The following is a 23,421-nucleotide window of genomic DNA, read 5'->3' as shown; positions in this document are numbered from 1 at the left end:
GCTCTTCAAGCTCTTCCAGGGCATCAGGAAATGCCCTGGCCAGACCCTGTCAATTGACGCATCTATTCCCAGCCCTGGGGACAACCAGGATGAAATAACAAAAACAAAAATAGCCCGGCGTTGTGGCTGGCGTGCGTAGTCCCAACTACTCGGGAGGTTAGGGCAAGAGGATTGCTTGAGCCCAAGAGTTTGAGGTTGCTGTGAGCTGTGACGCCACAGCACTCTACCAAAAGTGACAAAGTGAAACTCTGTCTCAAAAAAAACTGAAAAGAGTGACTCTTACAACTTTGTGAGCAGTTCTGGTGCACAATAGGGCAGGGTAGGTGGCGGCTGCAAATGGCAGTGACTCAACACTGTGAATCCCGGAAATCCTGGGAAATCCCAGACGACTGACCAGGACTCGGCCAGGGGTCCCTCACTCTCAGGTAGAGAAGTGTCGGCTCTCTTGGAGACAGGTGTTAGTCTCTTAAAGTATGGGTCAGTGAAACTCTGCAACCTTCTTTGAAAGTTGCCCTTTTCAATTTCCTCACAAATTCTTTCTGAAACACAACCAACATTTCTCTCGTTTCATTTAGAAATGCTTCTGTTTTCAAGAAACAGAAACGCTTCAACACAGTGAAAGATCACTTTTAAAAGCATTCGGCCAGTCTAAAACGTTTCAACTCTCCATTTCTCTATTCTCTGATTTGCCCGGTTTAGCATCTTTTTTGTTGCTGCTTGTTGATTTTTTCAAGATATTCTCTATTCCGGGTGGCGCCTGTGGCTCAGTGAGTAGAGCGCTGGCCCCATATACTGAGGGTGTCAGGTTCGAACCCGGCCCTGGCCAAACTGCAACAACAACAACAACAAAATAGCCGGGCGTTGTGGCGGGTGCCTGTGGTCCCAGCTACTCAGGGGCTGAGGCAAGAGAATCGCCTAAGCCCAAGAGCTGGAGGTTGCTGGGAGCTGTGACGCCACAGCACTCTACCCAGGGCGACAAAGTAAAACTCTGTCTCTAAAAAAAAAAAAAATCCTCTCCATTTCTTACATTTAGTTTGAAACTGGATATAATATTTCAGTAGCAATCTGGGCTCATGTAGAGAGAATCCATGAAGATATTAATAATTCCTGGGCATCATACATTTCCACTCGTACCCCACAGTATTTTGTTGGCATTTTTGTCATGCTACTGGCTTATGTTCAGCAAATGTCCCTGGTCTTTTTCTATTGTTTGTTTCTTTTTCTTAGGATCTGACTACTTTTTTCTGGGTTGCTGGTTACCAGGTGGGCATAGTAGGAAATTATCTTGAAACAACAATCAGAGAACTTCTTTTTTTTTGGTTTTTGGCCGGGGCTGGGTTTGAACCCGCCACCTCCGGCATATGGGACTGGCGCCCTACTCCTTGAGCCATAGGCGCCGCCCTAATCAGAGAACTTCTTAAGACTCTTCCCTGCTGAGACTGCATCCATGTCCGAAAATGAACATCCAGCCCCCTGGGAGGGGCACGTTATTAGAAAAGGAAAAAACAGGCCTGGTGCAGGGCTCACACCTGTAATCCTAACATTTTGAGAAGCCAAAGCTGGGGGATCACTTGAGGCCAGGAGTTTGAGATCAGTTTAAGCAAGAGTGAGACCGGTTCTCTCCTGCTCAAGTCACCTTTGCCTCCCTAGAAGCCCATATTAGGCACTCCATAACTTTGGGAGGGACTTATATAGATATGCCAGATGAGTGGCACAGATGTTAGGAGCTAAGAGAAGGGAAAAAGTAGATGTAGTTAGTCAGGGGAACTTTTTGAGGAAGTGGTATTAGGTCTGCTCCTTTAAGGAGGAAAGATGCTTGGATGGGCAGCGAGAATGGGGAAAGGCAGTGCAGGAAGTTGAGGGTCAGTGTGTCAGGGTTTACAGGCAAGAGAGTACAGTGCTGAGCATGGGAGGGAGAGCAGACAGTGGGCAGTGTGAAGCAAGCCCTTAGTCTGAACAAGATTTAGTGTTCATTTCTCTGATGATTAAAGATGATGAGCATTTTTTCATAAGTCTGAAGGCCATGCGCCTGTCTTCTTCAGAGAAGTTTCTCAAGTCCCTTGCCCAGCCTGCAATGGGATCCCTTGTTCTTTTCTTGCCAATGCGTTTGAGTTCTCTGTGGATTCTGGTTATTAAACCTTTGATGTGTCAAACGATCTATGAACCAAGTGTATGGTGCCCCATGATCATATTAATGTACACAGCTATGATTTAATAAAAATAAATTAAAAAAAAGATTTAGTGTTCAATGGCCACTTCTCTTTTCACTGTTAAGCATTTCAGCGATTTCCATCTCAAAGAACTAGAGTGTGGCAGTGGGCATTGTTAGAGGAAGAGGTGACTGCTCTTATTCTAATGTTTCCCGCCCCCTTTAGCAGATTGTGGCACTACTAGGGAGCACTGTGGCCTTCAGGCCCAGGTCTGGCCACCCCACACTGGGCACAGGATATATAGATGTGGTGGGGCAAAGCAGGAAAAGGAAGCAGAGCACCATTCCAACTCTCCACACTCTATGGCAGAAACCAGGGTGCTAGTTGTAGGTGGGCATGTTGGGGCATGTCCTGAAACAGCTTCTTGTCACTCTTCACTGCTGAAACCGCATTATCTAGACAGCCTGGGAGGGGCATGTTATTAGAACAGGCCTGTTTCATTGGCTCACGCCTATGGTCCTAGCACTCTGAGAGGTCAAGGTGGGAGGATCACTTCAGGCTAGGAGTTCAAGGCCAGCCTGAGCAAATAGAAAAATTAGCTGGGGATGGTGGAATGAGCCTATAGTCCCATCTACTCAGGAGGCTGAGGCAGGAGGATTTCCTGAGCTCCGGCATTTTTTAGGTTACAGTGAGTTATGATGAGGCAATTGCACTCTAGCCCAGGTGACCGAATGAAAAGAAAAAGACAGGGCGGCACCTGTGGCTCAGTCGGTAAGGCGCCGGCCCCATATACCGAGGGTGGCGGGTTCCAACCCAGCCCCAGCCGAACCGCAACAAAAAAATAGCCGGGCGTTGTGGCGGACGCCTGTAGTCCCAGCTGCTTGGGAGGCTGAGGCAAGAGAATCGCTTAAGCCCAGGAGTTGGAGGTTGCTGTGAGCTGTGTGATGCCACGGCACTCTACCCAGGGCCATAAAGTGAAACTCTGTCTCTACGAAAAAAAAAAAAGACAAAATTTCCCCCCCAATTTTTGTCCGTGCAATAGTGAGTTTTGTTTCCTTGGCAACACAAAGCCCGTTGTGGGAAGGGGGTTTCCCAGCATCTAGGCTCTCAGGCACTTGAACCCTGAGTTATCATTATGCAAATAGCAAAACCTACAGGGATTCCAAGCCCACTGCCAGAATCCAGCCCAGCCCAGCCCATACACCAGAGGAAGGGTAGCAAGTTTGAGCTCACCCCAGCTTAAGGAAATGAAACAACTTCATTAAAAAAGAAAAGATTGAGCCATCGTTTCCCCAGACGTCATTTCCCAGCTTGTTGCAGCGGTGGCACCAACTTCTTCACTTGCATGGCTCCAGAATAGCTGCCTCTCCTTTGAGCCTCAGCCACACCTTTCCGAAAGGTCCTCAACACAGTCATAGACTGTCTTAATCTCACTTATGGTGGGTGGCTTTTATTGTATATATATTTTTAATTTTTATTAAGTATAAAGTTAAATCTACATATCTTCTTTTTCTGGCTTTTGGGGTTTGTGTCTTGCTCTGTCAACCTAGGATTATAAAAATATTCTCTCATAAATGTATAACTTTAATTTTTCACATAAAATTTTTAAAAATATATTTTTTAATTAAGTCATATTTATATATAGATTATGAATACATTTATGCCTTTGTGGGATTCAATGTGCTGATTATTTGTACAAATTAGAGTACTTACATCCTACTAATTAACACAGCTTTCACCTCATTTACTTAATCACAGTGTTAAGATCTTTGTGTTCAATACTTGATAGATTTGACTTGTACCCTTCCAATATGCTGCATAGGTGTATTTAAAAAGAATTCTTTTTGCTGTTATTAAACTATGGATGGATTTAAAAATCAAGTGGTAGTAAAGAACTAACACGGAAAAGAATCAGTCCTTGCTCTGTTCCTCTCTAATGCTGGGCCTGCTTCTCAGAACAAACTCCTCTAAATTTTTTTTTCTTGAGACAGTCTCACTTTTGTTGCCATGGGTAGAGTGCTGTGGCATCAGAGCTCACAGCAACCTCAAACTTTGGGTTCAAGTGAATCTCCTGCCTCAGCCCCCCAATAGCTGGGACTACAGGTGCCCACCATAATGCCTAGCTATTTTTAGAGATGAAGTCTTGCCTGGGCATATGGTAACTCTTAACTGCTTTTTTCTACTGTTATTTTAATGAGGTCTCAGGAAGAAAAGGGATTAAACATATCCCATTAGTGCATAATCTTGGAAGAGAAACCTTCTATTTTATAGTCAGGAAGAGGAAAAACTAGTGAAAAGTACCTGTCTGGTCCATTTCCTTCCAATCTGATTAAGTCACATCAAGGTATTAAGGACAAATGTTGTTTAATATGTTTTTTTTCTCTGAGGCAAGGTGGGATTTTACTGGGACTCTTAAAATTTGAGGGTGTCTTGTGGTCTTTAAAATTTTTACTCATATATCCCCACATAAGAAACTAGGTATTTCTTCACTCGTTTTTAAGTTGACATCTATAATTTTATATCACTTAAATACCTGGAAAGGACATAGTTTCCAACATACTATAAAATGGTCATTAAAATGAAAACATTACACCATTTCTAAATGTACTGAGTAGAATTAAATTGGCAAAAATCAGCAAAAACATTTCTTCTAAGATCTGAATAGATTTTCAAGAAAATATAAAGCACAAACTTGCCTCTGATGTATATTCCTTATTTGAAAGCATAATGTTGATCTATTAGAGGTAAGGTGGAAGTCACCTCCATCCTCCCTGTAATTATTCAAAACACAAATCTGAGAACCAGAATCTGACACAGGTGAAGGAGGAGCTCACGAAGTCCTTTCTCTTAATAAATAAAGTGATATGATCAGTGGAGTCCTGTCCTTACAAATCTTGCCTGCATGATTTCGAAAGCTCAAGTATTGCAAATCTAAGGGGGACATAGCAGTCACCTACTAAGGCCTGTTGCAAACTTGTTGCTGGGATGAATCAAGCTGTTACCTCTGTCAGTATTACTCCCCTGTGCTCTCTGCTCTCTCTTTCTGGCTGCTGGGAAGGATGGTATCTTCAACAATCATAAGAAGTAGAAAGGCAAGTTTACCAAACTAAAGCTGTAATCAGCCCTGCCACCCCACTATAGTACATCTGTCTATAATGCCACATGTATGGCATTAACATGGACAAGACAGGAAGGACACGAGGCCCTAACCTGGGCTTCCAATTTAAGGAGGCAACATTAATTGAAGCACCAGTATTTCAAATTGTCCCTTCCTTTGGCACCCTGGAGATTTTTACTTTCTAGAACACTGCAAAGTAAGACTCAGGTTGGGTGAGAGGTGTGCCTTTCTTTTTAAATATAACCAAGATCAAAGTTCTAACTGCAAGCTAAATATTTTTTTCTTTCTTTTTCTTTTCTTTTTTTTAGAGACAGAGTCTTATTTTGTCACCCTTGGTAGAGTGCTGTGGTATCACAACTCACAGCAACCTCGAGCTCTTGGGCTCAGGTGATTCTCTTGCCCCAGCCTCCTGAGCAGCGGGGACTACAGGTGCCCACCACAGTGCTTGGCTATTTTTTGTTGCAGTTTGGCTGGAGCCAGGTTTGAACCCACCACTGTAATGGCTGGTGCCCTACTAACTGAGCCACAGGCACCACCCATTTTTTCTTTTTCTTTTTTTTTTTTTTTGAGCAAGAGAATCGTTTAAGCCCAAGAGTTCAAGGTTGCTGTGAGCTCTGACTCCACAGCACTCTACCGAGGGTGACATAGTGAGATGCTGTCTCAAAAAAAAAAAAAAAAAAATACAGGATAGGTAAATTGTGCTTTGCTAGGAAAGTTTGTTTACTGAGACCCTTAAATGAATATTTCAGACATTTCTATACCATATTCACAATGTTTGCCACATTCATATACCATGTCTGCTTTCATTTGTTTCTTTTTTTGTTTAATATTTCATACTTTATTCCTTGTGTTAATAGGGTAAGAAAGTAAAATGTTCCTAAATACTGATTTATAGGTAACATTTATAAGTGGCACCCCAAAAGTTCAGTTTATCAAAGAATAACATTCAGTGATCTAATTTAAATGCAATTTTAATCCTTATTTTAAGCTAAATGCAATAATAATTTGATAAAGTACATACATACAAAACCCATATATCCTGAACTACAAAAGTGGTTCCCATGTGACTGTAACTCTAATCCATCCCTCTAAATCCTAATTTTCTATTGGTAAAATTTTACCTAGTATTTTTCTTTTCATGAGGCCCTTTTTGTAGCCAATTAAACATATATTTTGTTTCATTTTGATTTATGTTGAATGCAATATAAAAATATGTTGAGGTAGGGCGGCACCTGTGGCTCAAAGGAGTAGGGTGCTGGCCCCATATACTGGAGGTGGAGGGTTCAAATCCAGCCCAGGCCAAAAAAAAAAAACCTGCAAAAAAAATATTGAGGTAAAAATAAACTCTGTGTAAGAAAACTAAAAAAAAAAAAAAAGGCAGTTTCTATAGACACACATGGTTTTCATCAAGTATACATTTCCACAATGAATGCGAACTTACAAATATGCTAATAAAATCTACCCTAAATGCTTATCTTGACATCGATGTCATTCGATTTTTAAACAATGCCATTCTTGCTGCTGAAAACATTTATTTTTAAGGTTTAATCTGATCTGGGAAAATGAGTTCTCCCAAAACTTAACAAATAGTATGTTATAATCTCCAAAAGGTTTTATTATTATTATTATTTTTTATTTTTATTTTTTTTTTGTAGAGACAGAGTCTCACTTTATGGCCCTCAGTAGAGTGCCATGGCATCACACAGCTCACAGCAACCTCCAGCTCCTGGGCTTAAGCGATTCTCTTGCCTCAGCCTCCCAAGTAGCTGGGACTACAGGTGCCCGCCACAGCACCCGGCTATTTTTTTTTTTTTTGTTGTTGTTGTTGTTGTTGCAATTTGGCCGGGGCTGGGTTTGAACCCGCCACCCTTGGCATATGGGGCCGGCGCCCTACTCACTGAGCCACAGGCGCCGCCCCCTCTCCAAAAGGTTTTAAATCAAAAAAGCCTTCCCACATGGAAGCATTCACATGAAACTTTGTTTCCCCTCCCAAAATAAAATGATTCTTGTTAACTGAAGAAAAGAATATTAAAAGAAATTAGCTTTTAAAACAGATAAACATATTTACCAAAAAACCAGTATTTTCCTGTATCATCTCTTTAAAAGAAACATAAAAGAGGCTCGGCATCCATAGCACAGCAGTTATGGCGCCTGCCACATGCACTGAGGCTGGTAGGTTCGAACCCAGCCCCAGCCAGCTAAACAACAATGACAACTCCAACAAAAAGAAAAAAAATAGCCAGGTGCCGGGGCGGTGCCTGTGGCTCAGTGGGTAGGGGGCTGGCCCCATATACCGTGGGTGGCGGGTTCAAACCTGGCCCCAGCCAAACTGCAACAAAAAATAGCCTGGCGGGTTCAAACCCAGCCCCGGCCAAACTGCAACAAAAAAATAGCCAGGTGGTGTGGTGGGCACCTGTAGTCCCAGCTGCTGGGGAGGCTGAGGCAAGAGACTCACGTAAGCCCAAGAGCTGGAGGTTGCTGTGAGCTGTGTGACGCCACGGCACTCTACCAAGGGTGGTACAATGAAACTCTGTCTCTACAAAAAAAAAAAAAAAAAAATAGCCTGGCGTTGTGGCAGGCGCCTGTAGTCCCAGCTACTCAGGAGACTGAGGCAAGAGAATCACCTAAGTCCAAGAGCTGGAGGTTGCTGAGAGCTGTGACATGACGACACTCTACTGAGGGTGACAAAATAAAACTGTCTCAAAAAAATAGCCAGGCACTGTGGCGGGCGCCAGTAGTCCCAGCTACTTGGGAGGCTGAGGCAAGAGAATCACTTAAGCCCAAGAGTTTGAGGTTGCTGTGAGCTCTGATGTCATGGCACTGTACCGAGGGGGACATAGTAAGATTCTGTCTCAAAAAAAAAAAAAAGAAAGAAACATGAAAGAAATTACTTCAGAATATATAAAGCACATGTTTCACCTATCATAGTCAAAGATGCCATTTAGATTTCACAGGTTGAACAGCTACAGTATAGCTTACAATGGCACAAATATATCTAATACATAAACACTATTAATATTTCATCCTTTGTTAATAGGAAGAACTACATGGTTTTAAAGGTACATTTTTTTTTTTTTTTGAGATAGAGTCTCACTTTGTAGCCCTTGGTACAGTGCCAGCTCACATTAACCTCAAACTCTTGGGCTAAAGGCATTCCCTTGCCTCAGCCTCCTGAGTAGCTGGAACTACAGATATCCATCACAACGGCCCCGATATTTTTAGAGACGAGGTCTCCATCTGGCTCAGGCTGGTCTCAAACCTGTGAGCTCAGGCAATGCACAAGCTTCAGCCTCCTAGAGTGCTGGGATTACAAGTGTGAACCACCACACCCAGCCTAAAAAGTACTTTAACTTACGTGTGGTCATTAAAACTCAGTAAGTAATTCCAGTACGGTCATATAAAGGTGGGCAATTAATCCAATATCACTATAAAAACAATGGCATGAAAATAAAGGCAGAAAACTCTCTCTACCTTTCATTTACAGGACCTTACTGTAGAAAATATAACAATTATAGCCTGTAGTCCCAGCTACTCGGGAGGCTGAGGCAAGAGAATCACCTAAGCCCAGGAGTTGGAGGTTGCTGTGAGCTGTGTGAGGCCACGGCACTCTACCCAGGGCCATAAAGTGAGACTCTGTCTCTACAAAAAAAAAAAAAGAAAATATAACAATTATATACTTCCCTGGCGGGGAGATACCATGATCACGAAGGTGGTTTTCCCAGGGCGAGGCTTATCCATTGCACTCTGGATGTGCTGACCCCTGTGATTTCCCCAAATGTGAGAAACTAGACTGCATAATTTGTGGTAGTGGGGGATGGCGTTTGCGCTTTCCCCTTTAAAAAGAAAGAAAATATAACAATTATTACATATGGTTTCCCTAGAACATAAAAGAGTTTCAGAAACTACCAAAGATGTCAAGATCCATAGTTGGCTTCATCAAATGCTTTTCTAGTCTGTTTCAATTCTTCATTCATAGTAAACAAGTCTTTAACCCTAGCAAACTTTCTTCTGCTGTGCTGTCATAGCTCACAGAAACCTCAAACTCTCAGGCTTAAGTGATTCTCTTGCCTCGGCCTCCCAAGTAGCTGGGAGGTGCCCACCACAACGCCCGGCTATTTTTAGAGACAGGGTCTCTCTCTGGCTCAGACTGGGTCTTCCTTCTCATACCCCGTTCCACCAGCTCACCAGCATAGTCTCATTTTTTTTCTTTAATTCACCTTTCTACTTCTACAGGATTATTTTATTTTATTTTTATTTATTTTTTCAGGATTATTTTAGAAGAACAACTCTTCTATCTCTACTGTACCAAATATCCCTGCTGTCTTATTAGCCTGGGCTCTCCAGAAAGCAAAGCTAGAGACAAAATCTTGAGCAAAGTAGTTTATTTGGAAACATGAGTCCAGTGGTACAGGACAGAGAAACCTTATGGGGTGACCACTGCTAATGGCCACTGGTGCTCCATCCCATGGAGACCTTCTGTGGAACCTCACAGAACTCTCCACTGGAGAGAAAAAGGAATTATCCATAAGTTTCTGGCCCCCCTGTGGTCAAAGGTAGCCCCATGGGCACTGACTTCCCTAGGTTGTACAGGATTGGATGCAGAATTCCCAAAGTATCTGTGCCAAGATGACAGAGAAGCCCTGGGAAGGGCCGGAAGCAGGCTGAGACCAGTGTGGGTCTATACAGGGCGCTCTGTTTCTACCTGTGCAACCTGGCTCAGCATGGGTCAACTGCTTGCTCATGGGCACTCTAAAATTCTACATAGGGGGGTGGAGGCTGGCTGGGAAAGACTAAAGTCTTCCCCACCTCATTCCCTGGCATTTTCATGGCACTCTCCTGAAGTGCACTCAAACCCCAATAGGATAACTGAAATTTACTGTCCAACATGGTTGCCAGGAGCCCACTCTGTGAACCTGGTAGGATGGAGGGATTAGAGTGCAGTTGAGGGCAGTCTTGTTAAGCTGAGTCCCCTACATACTCCTCCCAGGACTTGAGAGGAGTAACTCTAGGTGTTAAAACAGAACTATATCGAGACCAGCCTGAGCAAGAGGGAGAACCCATCTCTAAAAATAGCAGGGTGTTATGGCGGCGCCTGGAGTCTCACCTACTGCAGAGGCTGAGTCAAGAGGATAGCTTGAGCCCATGAGTTTGAGGTTTCTGTGAGGTATGATGCCAGGGCACTTTATCGAGGGTGACACAGTGAGACTCTGTCTCAAACAAAGAAACAAAAATAGAACTTGAGACCAGCACGGAAACAGCCAGTCACTAATGCTCACCTCCCACTGCCCGGAAAAGCTAGCAGGCTGCCCCACCCTCTCCCGGGGTACCTGTCTTCTTTCTGTGCAGACTACTTGGGGTCCCCAGGGTTTCCTCCTAGGGCATTTTTGGTGAGGAGGGAGAAGGCAGTGTGCTTGCCTTGGCCACACCCTCTGCTATAGAAGACCAGAGAAGGGAGCTTCCTCAAACATAGCTCTCCTGTGTTGGCTAAGTGCTCACTTGAGCTCACATCCTCTGTTAAGTAACTGAAGTTGGAAATACCATCTCTCATTAGATCATTCAAAGAACAAGGAACTGAGGCTATGCCTGTGGCTTAGTGAGTGGAGCACCGGATCGTATACCGAGGGTGGTGGGTTTGAACCCGGCCCCTGCCAAACTGCAACAACAACAAAAACAAGGAACTGAGTAACTTGCCATTATTTTGAAGACAGTGGGAAGAGAACATCTCAGAAGCAGGACTTTATCCTTTGATTTTTATCGTAAAAGAAAGAGTGGTAAGTACATTGACTATGTATTATTTTACTATGGGACAGCTTGGTAGAGCTTGTTACCAGCAACCTGACTGCTTTTTTAACAAACATACCATCATCACTAGGGGCACGTACTTGCCCTCTACAGAGGCCCGGGTGTTTCATTCCCAAGGGAGGCTGTGGCTTTCCAACACATTTGGAGAACCACTGTGAAAATTGTGGCCCATTATTTTAAAAATTTCTAGGCGGTAGTGAGTTTTTATTTTTGTGGCCCAATTTGAGTTTTTCCAACCAATAAAATTCTGGTGAATGAGTCTCTTCAAGTTAATCTTGCTAAAAACAGACTGTGGCTAATAAAACATTGATGTGGCTGGAACACTAGCTCTAGGGTGGTCACTGAAGAGGAGACCCAATTGTCTTCTGGGCAGCACTGGATTCTGTCTGTGGCATCAGGCTGAGAGGGTGACAGGGAAACAGCATTCATTTTCATTTCTCAATTTTTGTCTGTGTATTAGGAAAAAACCCCATCTCCTCATATTGTAGTAAATGCGAAGCATCTTTCTTCTTCTTCCTTTTTAAACATATATATATATTTTGAGACAGAGTCTCACTATGTCACTCTCAGTAGAGTGCTGTGGTGTCACAGCTCACAGCAACCTCAAACTCTTGGGCTTAAGCAATTCTCTGGCCTCAGCCTCCCAAGTAGCTGGGACTACAGGTACCTGCCACAATGCCTGGCTATTTTTTTGTTGCAGTTGTCATTGTTGATTAGGTGGCCCGGGACAGGTTCTAACCTGCCGGCCTCGGTGCATGTAGCTGGTGCTGTAACCACTGTACTATGGATGCCGAGCCTAACCAATATATTTGTGTGTTGATTGAGATCTTCTACACTTTTATGATTTGAGTAGAGGGGTTTAAGAATTGAGATAGTGGTTTCCCTGTGTTAATTAATACATTAATAGCTGGGTGTTGTGGCCGGCTACCTGTAGTCCCAGCTACTAGGGAATTGGAAGTTGCTGTGTGCTATGTGACACCATGGCCCTCTACCGAGGTCGATAAAGCAAAACTCTGTCTCAAAAAAAAAAAAAAAAAGTTGGACGGCGCCTGTGGCTCAGTGAGTATAGGGCGCTTGGCTCCATATGCCGAGGGTGTTGGGTTCAAACCCAGCCCCGGCCAAACTGTAACATAAAATAGCCGGGCATTGTGGCGGGCACCTGTAGTCCCAGCTACTTGAGAGGCTGAGGCAAGAGAATCACCTAGGCCCAGAAGCTGTAGGTTGCTGTGGGCTGTGTGACGCCATAGCACTGTACTGAGGGCGGTAGAGTGAGACTCTGTCTCAAAAAAAAAAAAAGTTAAGAAAAGAGTTTTTTATAAGTAACCTCCTGTCTTGGGTGAAGTATGCCCTAGATGCTCTCCGTTTCTTGATATGTTCAGAAGAGGATCTGAATTTTCATGAGTTGGCTAATGATGCTGTAACAAAGTAGTTATTACTTCTGTTAAGAAGAGAGCTGTTTCTTGGAAGCACTGTGTTTGGTTTTTACAGCATTTTCTGAATGGCTTTTCCTCAGGGTCATTTCTTGGTTGAGAAGTCACTTACCTAAGCTGATTGTAGGTAGGCAACTAGGGAGTTTTCCAACCCACGATAGGCAGGCCTTCCCGGATGACTTGCATTTTTTTCTGTTTTAGTTTGTGAAAATCTACAACCTTTGGAGAACCGAGAACACTATCCAATCTCTTATCAGTGTATTTTGTGAACATCGAGGGACAATCCTCTATGTGGAGCAATTGAATTGACTTCTGCCCTGACTGCGTCACACTTGGGTCGCACCTGGATCTTCTTAACTCTAAATTGTTGGCTTCCATCTTCTATCCTAAGCCAAAGGATCACACACTAAAGTGGGAAATGCTACTCAAGATCTTTCAGCTCTTGGCTGTTCTTTCCTCCTTGTGTTCAGGTAAGCAACTTTCAGGAACTTAACCAAGTCCACTGCTGCAGGACTTGATTAAGGGAAAAGAAGTGGTCTTCGTTCTTTGGGCCCTTTTCTTCCAACACCCTGTAAGCTGGCAGGTGCCTTCAGGGTGTTTCCAGTACATCTCAAGGATGAAAAATTGTGCTCCAAAGAGGTTAAAGGACTTACTTATGCAAGTTAGCAGCCACATTAGCTAAAGAACCCAGACCTTAAAGGGAGGGTGGAACAAAAAAGTAAGAGCTGCTGCCTCTTCTTTGAACACTGGATGCTCATATGCATTCTGTGATGTGTGAAAAGTGTCGGCCTCTGGGGTCTAGTTCCTGAGTTGTATATTTCTGTGATGCCTCAGTCGGAGTGCTCTGCCTCCAAAATTGAACAATAATGACCTTTCCAATTGGAGGGGGAGGGAAGAGGGCGGGGTTAGGAATATAATCTTCTTGGAGTCAAATTTTTCTGTCGATGTTTATTCTTACACTTTGGGGGTTGATATTCTTTTTCAACACTGGCATCTGACATTAAGTGATGTCAGATTAGGAGGGAGGGGGATCAGTGTGCTTCCACTTAATGGGCACAATGTAAGGGTGTATGTGACACCTCCTGGATGTGGGACACAACTACAGCGGAGACTCTACCTAACAAATGCAAACGATGTAACCTAATTGTTTGCACCTTCCCATTAATCCGAAATTTAAAAAAAAAAAAATGCTTATGTCAGAATTGGTTAGGTTAAGTTTATTTTTTATGTTTATGGGCATTTGTTTTTCTCAGACATGTCCATTTTTATCTTTGAAACATTTATATTAGGTTGCCTTTGTTTGCTTGTCTACTCGTGTTTGAACATCTCTGTATACTCTGACAGCAGTTTTTACCTGTGATGTATGTTGAAAATATATCTTCCCAGTGCCCCTTACTTTTATTGTTTTTCTTATGTCTTTTATAGGAATTCTAAATAAAAATGTGCAATCTTTGCAGAGCTATTTTCTTGATCAAGCACATTTTTCATGTCTTTTATTAAAAACTATCTTCCTCATGTCCTTCAAAAACATTTTTATAATCTTATTGCTCATGTTTAAATTTTCAAACCATGTATCATTCCTTTTGTGTATTGTGTTTGGTAGAAACTAGTTTTTTTCAATAAAGAGCCAGTTATTCCTCAAAAAATAAAAAAATGGTGTCAGATTTAGTACAAAATTGTGTTTTTAGATTTTTTAAAAATTTTCAGATTAGGGCGGCGCCTGTGGCTCAGTGAGTAGGGTGCCGGCCCCATATACCGAGGGTGGTGGGTTCAAATCCAGCCCCGGCCGAACTGCAACAAAAAAAATAGCCAGGCACTGTGGCGCGCGCCTGTAGTCCCAGCTGCTCGGGAGGCTGAGGCAAGAGAATCACATAAGCCCAAGAGCTGGAGGTTGCTGTGAGCTGTGTGAGGCCATGGCATTCTACTGAGGGCAGTAAAGTGAGACTCTGTCTCTACAAAAAAAAAAAAAAAAAAAATTTCAGATTAATACGAGGGCACAATTAGATTACAATGTTTGCATTTATTAGGTAGAGTCCCTGTTGTAATTGGGTCCCACACTCAGGTGTGCCATATACCCCTACACCGTGCCCATTAGGCGGGTGCACACCGAACCCCCTCCCTCCTCTTTCTCCCTGCTTTCTCCCCTTCCCCCCAACTTAAATTGAATTGAGTTTTTCTCTTATGTGAGTGTATATTAGTTTGTCTACTGGCTTCATATTAGTATTGAACATATTGGATACTTATTTTTTCATTCTTGTGACTCTTTACTATTTTTTAGTTATTTTTAATTTGGTGCATAGGATTTCATATGTGTCCTGCACATAATATTTTCACCCCTAGAGGCTTTTGTTCCAGCTCTAATGATCCAAAAGGTGCTAAACTTGTAGGACTGCCATGGATGGGGTTCATCCTGCTGGCAGGATGGTTCCGACTTTTTTTGTTGTTGTTGTTTATCGCCCTTGGTAGAGTGCTGTGGCATCACAGCTCACAGCAACCTCCAACTCCTGGGCTTAGACGATTCTCTTTTTTTGAGGATTGTGTTTCTTTCTTTCTTTTTTTTTTTTTTTAATTTGAGATTAATATGAGGTTACCTTAGATGATTCTCTTGCCTCAGCCTCCCACATAGCTGGGACTACAGGCATCCACCAGAGCACCCGGCTATTTTTTTGTTGTTGCAGTTTGGCCAGGGCCGGGTTCAAACCTACCAGCCTCAGTATATGGGGTGGACATCCTACCCACTGAGCCACAAGAGCCGCCCAAGCCCAAGAGTTTGCGGTGCTATGAGCTGTGATACCATAGTACTTTACCAAGGGCGACATAGTGAGACTTTGTCTCAAAAAAAAAAGTTGTTGTTGCACACTGTTTTGCTTTGTTGAGACAGAGTCTCACCTTGCTGCCCAGGCTAGAGTGCTGTGGCGTTAGTATAGCTCACAGCAACATCAGACTCCTGGGTTCAAGAGATCCTCCTGCCTCCCAAGTAGCTGGGACTGCAGGCACCTGCCACAACACCCAGCTAATTTTTCTATTTTTAGTAGAGACAGGGTCTCATTCTTGCTCAGGCTGGTCTCAAACGCTTGAGTTCAAGCAATCCACCTGCCTTGGCCTCTCAGAGTATTAGGATTACAGGCATGAGCCACCATGTCTGGTCTAAACTAACAGTGAAGTGTATAGTTCAATGTTTTTTAGTGTATTCACAATGTTGTGAAACCACCAGCACTATTTAATTCCAGAACATTTGTATCACCCCCAAAAGAAACACTGTGCCTATTGGCAGCCTCTCCCCATTTCACCTACCCCCATCTTCTGGTAACCACTAATCTTTCTGTCTCTAGGAATTTACCTATTCTGAGCATTCCTTATAATATGTGCCAATTTTGTCCTTTTTTCCTGTGTATTATGTCCTCAAATTTCACCTATTTAGTAGTATGTTTTAGTAGTTCATTCATTTTTATGGCCAAGTAATATTCTGTTGTAGACTGAGTTCTTGAGAAGTACATTATTTGTATAATTCGTGGTCTCTATACTTGTTGGCAAATCCTCTGAAAGATTTAACACATGGGAGTTGAAGTGGTCAGGGCAGGAGGGTAGACAAGGGGTCAGGAGAGGCAGAGACTGGGGGAAGCACTGTAAGTGTCCCCAGTGTGCCACACATGTGGACAGTATGCACATATTCACCTAGAGAGGTGAGGGGCATTCCCCTTCATCTCGCCTCATCTCCTCTCACAGCCTCTACCCCTCTCTGACTGCTGCTGGATGTACATGGAGGATGGGCACTCCGGCCACTGATGGGCACTGAACTCAGTCCAACAGTCAGCCAGTTACCATGGTGATGCTGTTCCCATCCTGGGGGTGGTTCAACAAAGTAGGCTTCTGTGCATGAGAAGAACAGCCCTATTAAACATCCGTATAGAATCCTGCAGTTAACAAGCACTTTACATCTGGGTTCATATGATCCCTGTGATAATTGTGTGTAAGAGGGAAGATAATGGCTTGAGTCTGTTTTGTGCTGCTGTAACAATTCTATTTCCTGAGATTTGGTAATTTGTAAAGAACAGGAATTTATTTCTTATAGTACTAGAGACTGGGAAGTCCAAGGTCAAGATTTTTGCATCTGGGGAGGGCCTTCTTGCTGCATCCTCCCATGGCAGAAAACGGAAGGGCAAGAGAGCATTTACTAGAGAGAGTGCAAAGGGGTCGGACTCACCCTTTATAAGGAAGCTACTCCTGTCATAAAGAACCCTCTTCCAAGATAACAGCAATAATCCATTCCTGAGGGCAGAGCCTTCACATCCTGATCACCCCTTAAGGTCCCACCTCTCAACCATGTGGCGCTGGGAATTAAATTTCCAACATGTGCACTGTGGGGGACATATTTAAACGATAGCAATAGTGTTATGCCCATTTTGCAGAAATGGTACCTGAGGCCCAAAGAGGTTAACCAGCTCATCCAAGGTTATGATTTCATACATCAAACCTTGTCTCCTATTGCCTAGGCATGCAGTCAGCAAGTATTTATTGAGCACCTACTATGGGTTAGATTCTGTTCTAGGTACTGCAGATATGGCAGTGAACAAAATGGATAAAGCCTCTACTTTCATGGCCCCATAAATAATTTTATATCATATCTATTCATGTAAATATATGTCACATTGTAAAAGTATACATGTCTATCAGCTGGAAACAAGCTTGAAAAGAAGTAGCAGGATGGATGTGGTCAGGGAGGATGGGGTGTTTAGGGAGCGTCAGAGAAGGCCTCTCTGACAAGGGGCTACCGGAACAGATGTGAGGAATTGAAACCTGGGCCGTGTGGATCTCTGGCTTGGATGTTGGCCTGGGTACTGTGGAAAAGTTTCACATGCAATATTTCGTTTGAATCCTCAAACCCACTGTGTTTAGGTAGGTGTTATAATGGCCATTTGTAAAATGATGAAGCAAGCTCAGAAATTCAACTAAGTTTTAGATGTTAATGCTGATTTCCAGACACTGACTCTCCCCTCTCGAGTCACTGAAACAGACAAAACCCTTCAGAGATGTTTCGACTATTTTCTGTTCATGTGCAGTGGAGTTCCTGAGCGTGGAAGCCAGGGGTCCCTGTGGGAATTTCCAAATTACCGGGAAGATTTTGGGTTCCTCTTTTCAGTCTGGTTCTTCCTCAGCAGCCGGGTCTGCTGAGAAGTGGATTTCAGACAGAAACGTCAAGTGGCCCATTGATGGTGTCCTGTGACCTTCAGAGAGATACCCACGCCTCTCCAAAAAGTCCTTAGGGACTGTTGTTGAAGTCAGCTTCTCTTTCAGTTGTGATTTCTCTTTTGCAAACATCACCACATGTCAAAATCAGTTAGAAATACTGGATTATTCAGGGAGCAGGAACAAACAGTGCAGTGGAGAAAAACCGTATTATTTAGGGCACTCTAGATGAGTGAACCGCTTTTTGTCTATCTGGCCCATATCTGACATAATCCCTGAGGGAGATGAAAGAAACCAGAGTCTCAACAGTAGCCCTTTCCTATAAGTTATTTTCAGTATCAGCTCAGGAAATATCAAAAATCTGTCTGCCTCTCTTAGTCGCTGCAACTTCTAGGGAGGCTTTCCTGCCTGGTGCGGGCGCTCAGGGGCCCAGATATTGTGCTTGAAGTAGTAGGTGCACCAAGATGTCCCGTGGTTCCAACACCAGTTTTGACCACCACATTACCATTTTTTCACCCGAAGGTCGGCTCTACCTAATAGAATAGGCTTTTAAAGCTATTAACCAAGGTGGCCTTACATCAGTAGCTGGCAGAGAGAAAGATTGTGGAATAATTGTCACACAGAAGAAAGTACCTGATAAATTACCGGATTCCAGCAGTGACTCATATATTCAAGAAAACTGAAAACAGGGCGGTGCCTGTGCCTCAAAGGAGTAGGGCGCTGACCCCATATACCGGAGGTGGTGGATTCAGGCCCAGCCCCGGCCAAAAACTGCAAAAAAAAAAAAAACGATAACCGAAAACAGTGGCTGTGTGATGACAGGAATGATAGCTGACAGCAGATCCCAGGTACAGATGGTACACCACGAGGCAGCTAATCGGAAATACAGTATGGCTATGAGATTCCCGTGGACGTGCTGTATAAACGAATTGGTGACCTTTCTCAGGTCCACACACAGAATGCTGAAATGAGGCCTCTTGGTTGTTGTATGATTTTAATTGGTATAGATGAAGAACAAGGCCCTCAGGCGTACAAGTGTGATCCTGCAGGTTGCTCCTGTGGGTTTAAAGCCACTGCAGCAGGCGTTACACAAACTGAGTCAACCAGCTTCCTTGAAAAAAAAAAATGAAGAAGAAATTTGATTGGACATTTGAACAAACAGTGGAAACTGAGATTACATGCCTGTCTACTGTTTTGTCAATTGATTTCAAACCTTCAGAAATGGAAGTTTGAGTAGTTACAGTTAAAAATCCTAAATTCAGGGTGGCGCCTATGGCTCAGTGAGTAGGGCACAGGCCCCATATACCAAGGGTGTATGAACCTGGCCCCAGCCAACTGCAACAAAACCTGGCCCTGGCCAAACTGCAACAAAAAAATAGCTGGACGTTGTGGTGAGCACCTGTAGTCCCAGCTACTTGGGAGGCTGAGGCAAGAAAATCGCCTAAGCCCAAGAGCTAGAGGTTGCTGTAAGCTAAGACACCACAGCACTCTATCAAGGGCAACAAAGTAAGACTACGTTTCTTTTTTTTTTTCTTTTTTTAATTATGATTATGATTATTATTATTTTTGTAGAGACAGAGTCTCACTTTATGGCCCTCGGTAGAGTGCCGTGGCCTCACACAGCTCACAGCAACCTCCAACTCCTGGGCTTACGTGATTCTCTTGCCTCAGCCTCCCATATTATTATTTTTTTTTAGAGACAGACTCTCACTTTGTCACCCTGGGTAGAGTGTTGTGGCATCACAGCTTACAGCAACCTCCAGCTCTTGGACTTAGGCGATTCTCTTGCCCTCAGCCTGCCGAGTAGCTGGGACTACAGGCGCCCGCTACAATGCTCGGCTATTTTTTTGTTGCAGTTTGGCTGGGGCTGGGTTTGAACCCACCACCCTTGGTATATGGGGCTGGCGCCCTACTCTCTGGGCCACAGGTGCCACCCCTAAATTCAGGATTCTTACAGAAGCATAGATTGGTGCTAACCTCGTGGCTGTAGCAGAGAGAGATTAAACATTATTAGTTTACCAAACCCGTGATGCTGCCTGTCTGCATGTTTGGAACCAACAGACCACTGAGGCCCTTGGACTGAGAAAGGAACCTCTCCTACTCCTTCTCCTGTTATGAAGTGGCTAGGGGTCTGGATAAATAAAAACAATTCTTTTGGAAAAAAATTAAAATTTGTATGCCTTTTTAACTTTGTGTTTCTTGTGTTGGAATCATAGCCACATAGTTTTGGCAAATCTGTTTGCATACTTACCCTACTTTTGACTCTGCAGCTGGAAGTGTTGGGTTTTATTTCTTGGCAATATGCTCTTCTCTTCCCTTTTAATAAGAGAGTAGGAATAAATATTAGGCATAGTATTAGGAATTAGTTAAATTGCAGTTTTTTTTAAATGGCGGTATTTTGTCCAGCTGTATTTCTTTGGTCTCATTTCCTGCCTATCCTATTTAAAGCAGATAAATAGTATTTTATCTCGAACATATGCTTTTGTGTAGTAGAATGTCACTTTATATTTTTAGAGGCATATTTTAAATTGGAGATGAGAGAAGAAAAAATACATATATGTTGAGGGAATGTATAGGTATATGGAAAACAAGATTGTGTGTGTATTTTATCCTGCTTGGAAAAAATACTTGTTTTGAGATAGTTGAAATTTGCACACTTTGAAGGAATAAAAGGTTGCATTATGTTTAGAGTTATCCAGTTGGTTTTCCATCCTGGAGTTTTATCAAGTTCTTCAACAATAAAAATCTAAAAGTCTGGGCAGCGCCTGTGGCTCAGTCGGTAAGGCACCGGCCCCATATACCGAGGGTGGCAGGTTCAAACCCAGCCCCGGCTGAACTACAACCAAAAAATAGCTGGGCGTTGTGGCGGGCGCCTGTAGTCCCAGCTACTCGGGAGGCTGAGGCAAGAGAATCACTTAAGCCCAGGAGTTGGAGGTTGCTGTGAGCTGTGTGATGCCACGGCACTCTACCAAGGACCATAAAGTGAGACTCTGTCTCTACAAAAAAAAAAAAAAAAAAAAATCTAAAAGTCTTGGCTTGGCACCCATAGCACAGTGGTTATGGCGCCAGCCACATGTACCGAAGGTGGCAGTTTGAACCCGGCCTGGGCCAGCTAAACAACTGCAACAAAAAAATAGCTGGGTGTTGTGGTAGGTGCCTGTAGTCCCAGCTACTTGGGAGGCTAAGGCAAGAGAATCGCTTAAGCCCAAGAATTGGAGGTTGCTGTGAGCTGTGATGCCACAGTACTCTACCGAGGGCAATATGATGAAGCTCTGTCTCAAAAAAAAAAAAAAAAAAAGAAAAAAAAGAAAAATCTTAAAGTCTTATAATTTAGCCAAGGATATGATATGATAGTTTTGATTTCACACAATTGGAGTGAATTATATCAGTAAAATTAGAATTGCTTTGTAAAAGGCGGTGCCTGTGGCTCAGTCGATAAGGCGCCGGCCCCATATACCGAGGGTGGTGGGTTCAAACGCGGCCCTGGCCAAACTGCAACCAAAAAATAGCCGGGTGTTGTGGCAGGCGCCTGTAGTCCCAGCACTTGGGAGGCTGAGGCAAGAGAATCGCTTAAGCCCAGGAGTTGGAGGTTGCTGTGAGCTGTGTGAGGCCACGGCACTCTACCAAGGGCCATAAAGTGAGACTCTGTCTCTACAAAAAAAAAAGAAAAAAGAATTGCTTTGTAAAATGAGTTTCTGATCTATGTCATGTAAATCTTTTGCGAATGGCAAATGTAAGAGAGGATGATAAGGAGGGACCTCTTTCCTAAGTATTTAAAGTCTTTGTAAGGATGTGATATGTAAAGGTAATCAGACAATTCTTCAATCTTTTTTTTTTTTTTTGAGACAGAGTCTCACTATGTCGCCCTCAGTAGAGTGCTATGACGTCACAGCTCACAGCAATCTCTAACTCTTGGGCTTAAGCAATTCTCTTGTCTCAGCCTCTCAAGTACCAGCTACTTGAGAGGCTGCAGGTGGGTACAGGTGCCCACCACAATGCCTGGCTATTTTTTTTTTGGTTGTAGTTGTCATTGTTGTTTGGCAGGCTCAGGCTGGGTTCAAACCTGCCAACTCCGGTATATGTGGCTGGCGCCCTAGCCTCTGAGCTACAGGTGCCAAGCTGATCCTGCAATCTTTACATGGATTAAACCTAGTAGTAAGATGTTTGGAACTCAGAATGCATTTTTGTAGCAGTAATAACTGTGAGTGGGAGTTACTTTCTTGGCCAGCCTACAAGAACATACTGTGAACTGAAATTAAATCGTAAACCCGGGGCGGCGCCTGTGGCTCAAAGTGGTAGGGCGCTGGTCCCGTATGCCGAAGGTGGCAGGTTCAAACCCAGCCCCGGCCAAAACCCACAAAAAAAAAATAATAATAAATAAAATAAAATCTTAAACCCTTCAGCTGAGTGAATGGACCCCCTCTGGCCAAGGGGGCCCTAGAAATACCGTGAAGCTGAGTTACAAGTGGTGAGAAGGGAGGTTAGACAAGCCTAATCATGCCCCCTCCCTTCTTGGAGATATCCTTTGTAACTCATTAATAAGCCTAAGGCTGGGCGGCGCCTGTGGCTCAGTGGGTAAGGCGCTGGCCCCATATACCGAGGGTGGCGGGTTCAAACCCGGCCCCGGCCAAACTGCAACCAAAAAATAGCCGGGCGTTGTGGCAGGCGCCTGTAGTCCCAGCTACTCAGGAGGCTGAGGCAAGAGAATGGCTTAAGCCCAGGAGTTGGAGGTTGCTGTGAGCTGTGTGAGGCCACGGCACTCTACCGAGGGCCATAAAGTGAGACTCTGTCTCTACAAAAAAAAAAAATAATAATAAGCCTAAGGCTATGGGAGACAAAATTTAAATCACATCTACATGTCATCCATTTGTTTAACAGATCACTTCAGTCTGGGTATGTGTCCAGTATGTGCCTGGTGGCTTGTCCCTGATTAACAGACTTCCTATGGTAAACATTCTAAGCCTTTAGACAAAGCTTCATTCCTTTAACCAATCACAAATCAAAGAATCTTTAAACATGCCTGCCACGTGTAATCCCCTACTTCAAGACATCCTGCTTTTTAGCCCGAACCAATGTATACCTTCCATGTGTTGATTTGTGAGTTTACCTGTAATTTCTGTTTCTCTGAAATGTGTAAAACCAAACCATAACCCAATCACAGTGAGACACTTGATCAAGTCTTCTTGGGTGTGGCTCTCTTGGGCCATGGTCACACATATTCAGCTCAGAATATAAAACCTTTTTAAATTTAAAAAAAAAAAAAAAAAAAAAGGAAAGGAACCAGAGAGTAGGAGTTGGTGGCAGGAGGAGGGAGAGAGAAAAAGGGAAACTCTGGGCGGCGCCTGTGGCTCAAAGGAGTAGGGTGCCGGTCCCATATGCCGGAGGTAGTGGGTTCAAACCCAGCCCAGGCCAAAAACTGCAAAAAAAAAAAAAAGAAAAAGAAAAAGGGAAACTCTTACAGAAGACCTACTATGCCCTTTGGACTTTTCTATTTATATCATTTAATTAAATTTTATTTTCCAGTGATCCTGAGGGGTAGACATCATACTCATTTTACAGATAAGGAAACAGATGAATCAGCAAGTGACTGAGCTAGGACTAGACTCCAAGTCAGTGAGGATGGGTAGTCCATTTTCCTTCTACATATCATTTTGCTTTCCTTGTGTCCCTTTGAGCATCCAGGCTGTAGCTTGATCTTTAGAAACTATAGCTTCACTTTGAAATATGCTACCAT

The 23,421-nt window shown here is 43.5% G+C and overlaps 1 protein-coding gene, 1 non-coding gene and 1 pseudogene across 3 annotated transcripts in view; all 3 read left to right on the top strand.

Annotated features, from left to right (window-relative positions):
- Positions 1–3,476: 3,476 nt before the first annotated feature.
- Positions 3,477–23,421, top strand: part of CD80 (CD80 molecule) — a 35,673-nt gene continuing 15,728 nt past the window's right edge. The window contains exons 1-3 of one of the 2 annotated variants that reach the window (XM_053564589.1): positions 3,477–3,589; positions 10,820–11,039; positions 12,702–12,970. In XM_053564589.1, the coding sequence (XP_053420564.1) occupies positions 12,919–12,970 (52 nt within the window). In that variant the 5' untranslated portion in view covers positions 3,477–3,589; positions 10,820–11,039; positions 12,702–12,918. Of the gene's footprint in view, positions 3,590–10,770; positions 11,040–12,701; positions 12,971–23,421 lie in introns of those variants that run through there. The other variant, XM_053564590.1, reaches the window with a different exon arrangement.
- On the top strand, positions 8,942–9,104 carry LOC128568329 (U1 spliceosomal RNA). Its single transcript, XR_008375133.1, has one exon. It is a non-coding gene; the product is annotated as a U1 spliceosomal RNA (small nuclear RNA).
- Positions 18,152–19,691, top strand: LOC128567359 (proteasome subunit alpha type-6-like; annotated as a pseudogene).

Source organism: Nycticebus coucang, chromosome 16 (assembly GCF_027406575.1).
Source record: "Nycticebus coucang isolate mNycCou1 chromosome 16, mNycCou1.pri, whole genome shotgun sequence".
In the NCBI taxonomy this organism is placed as follows: Eukaryota; Metazoa; Chordata; class Mammalia; order Primates; family Lorisidae; genus Nycticebus; species Nycticebus coucang.
This window is presented reverse-complemented; position numbering and strand designations above follow the sequence as displayed.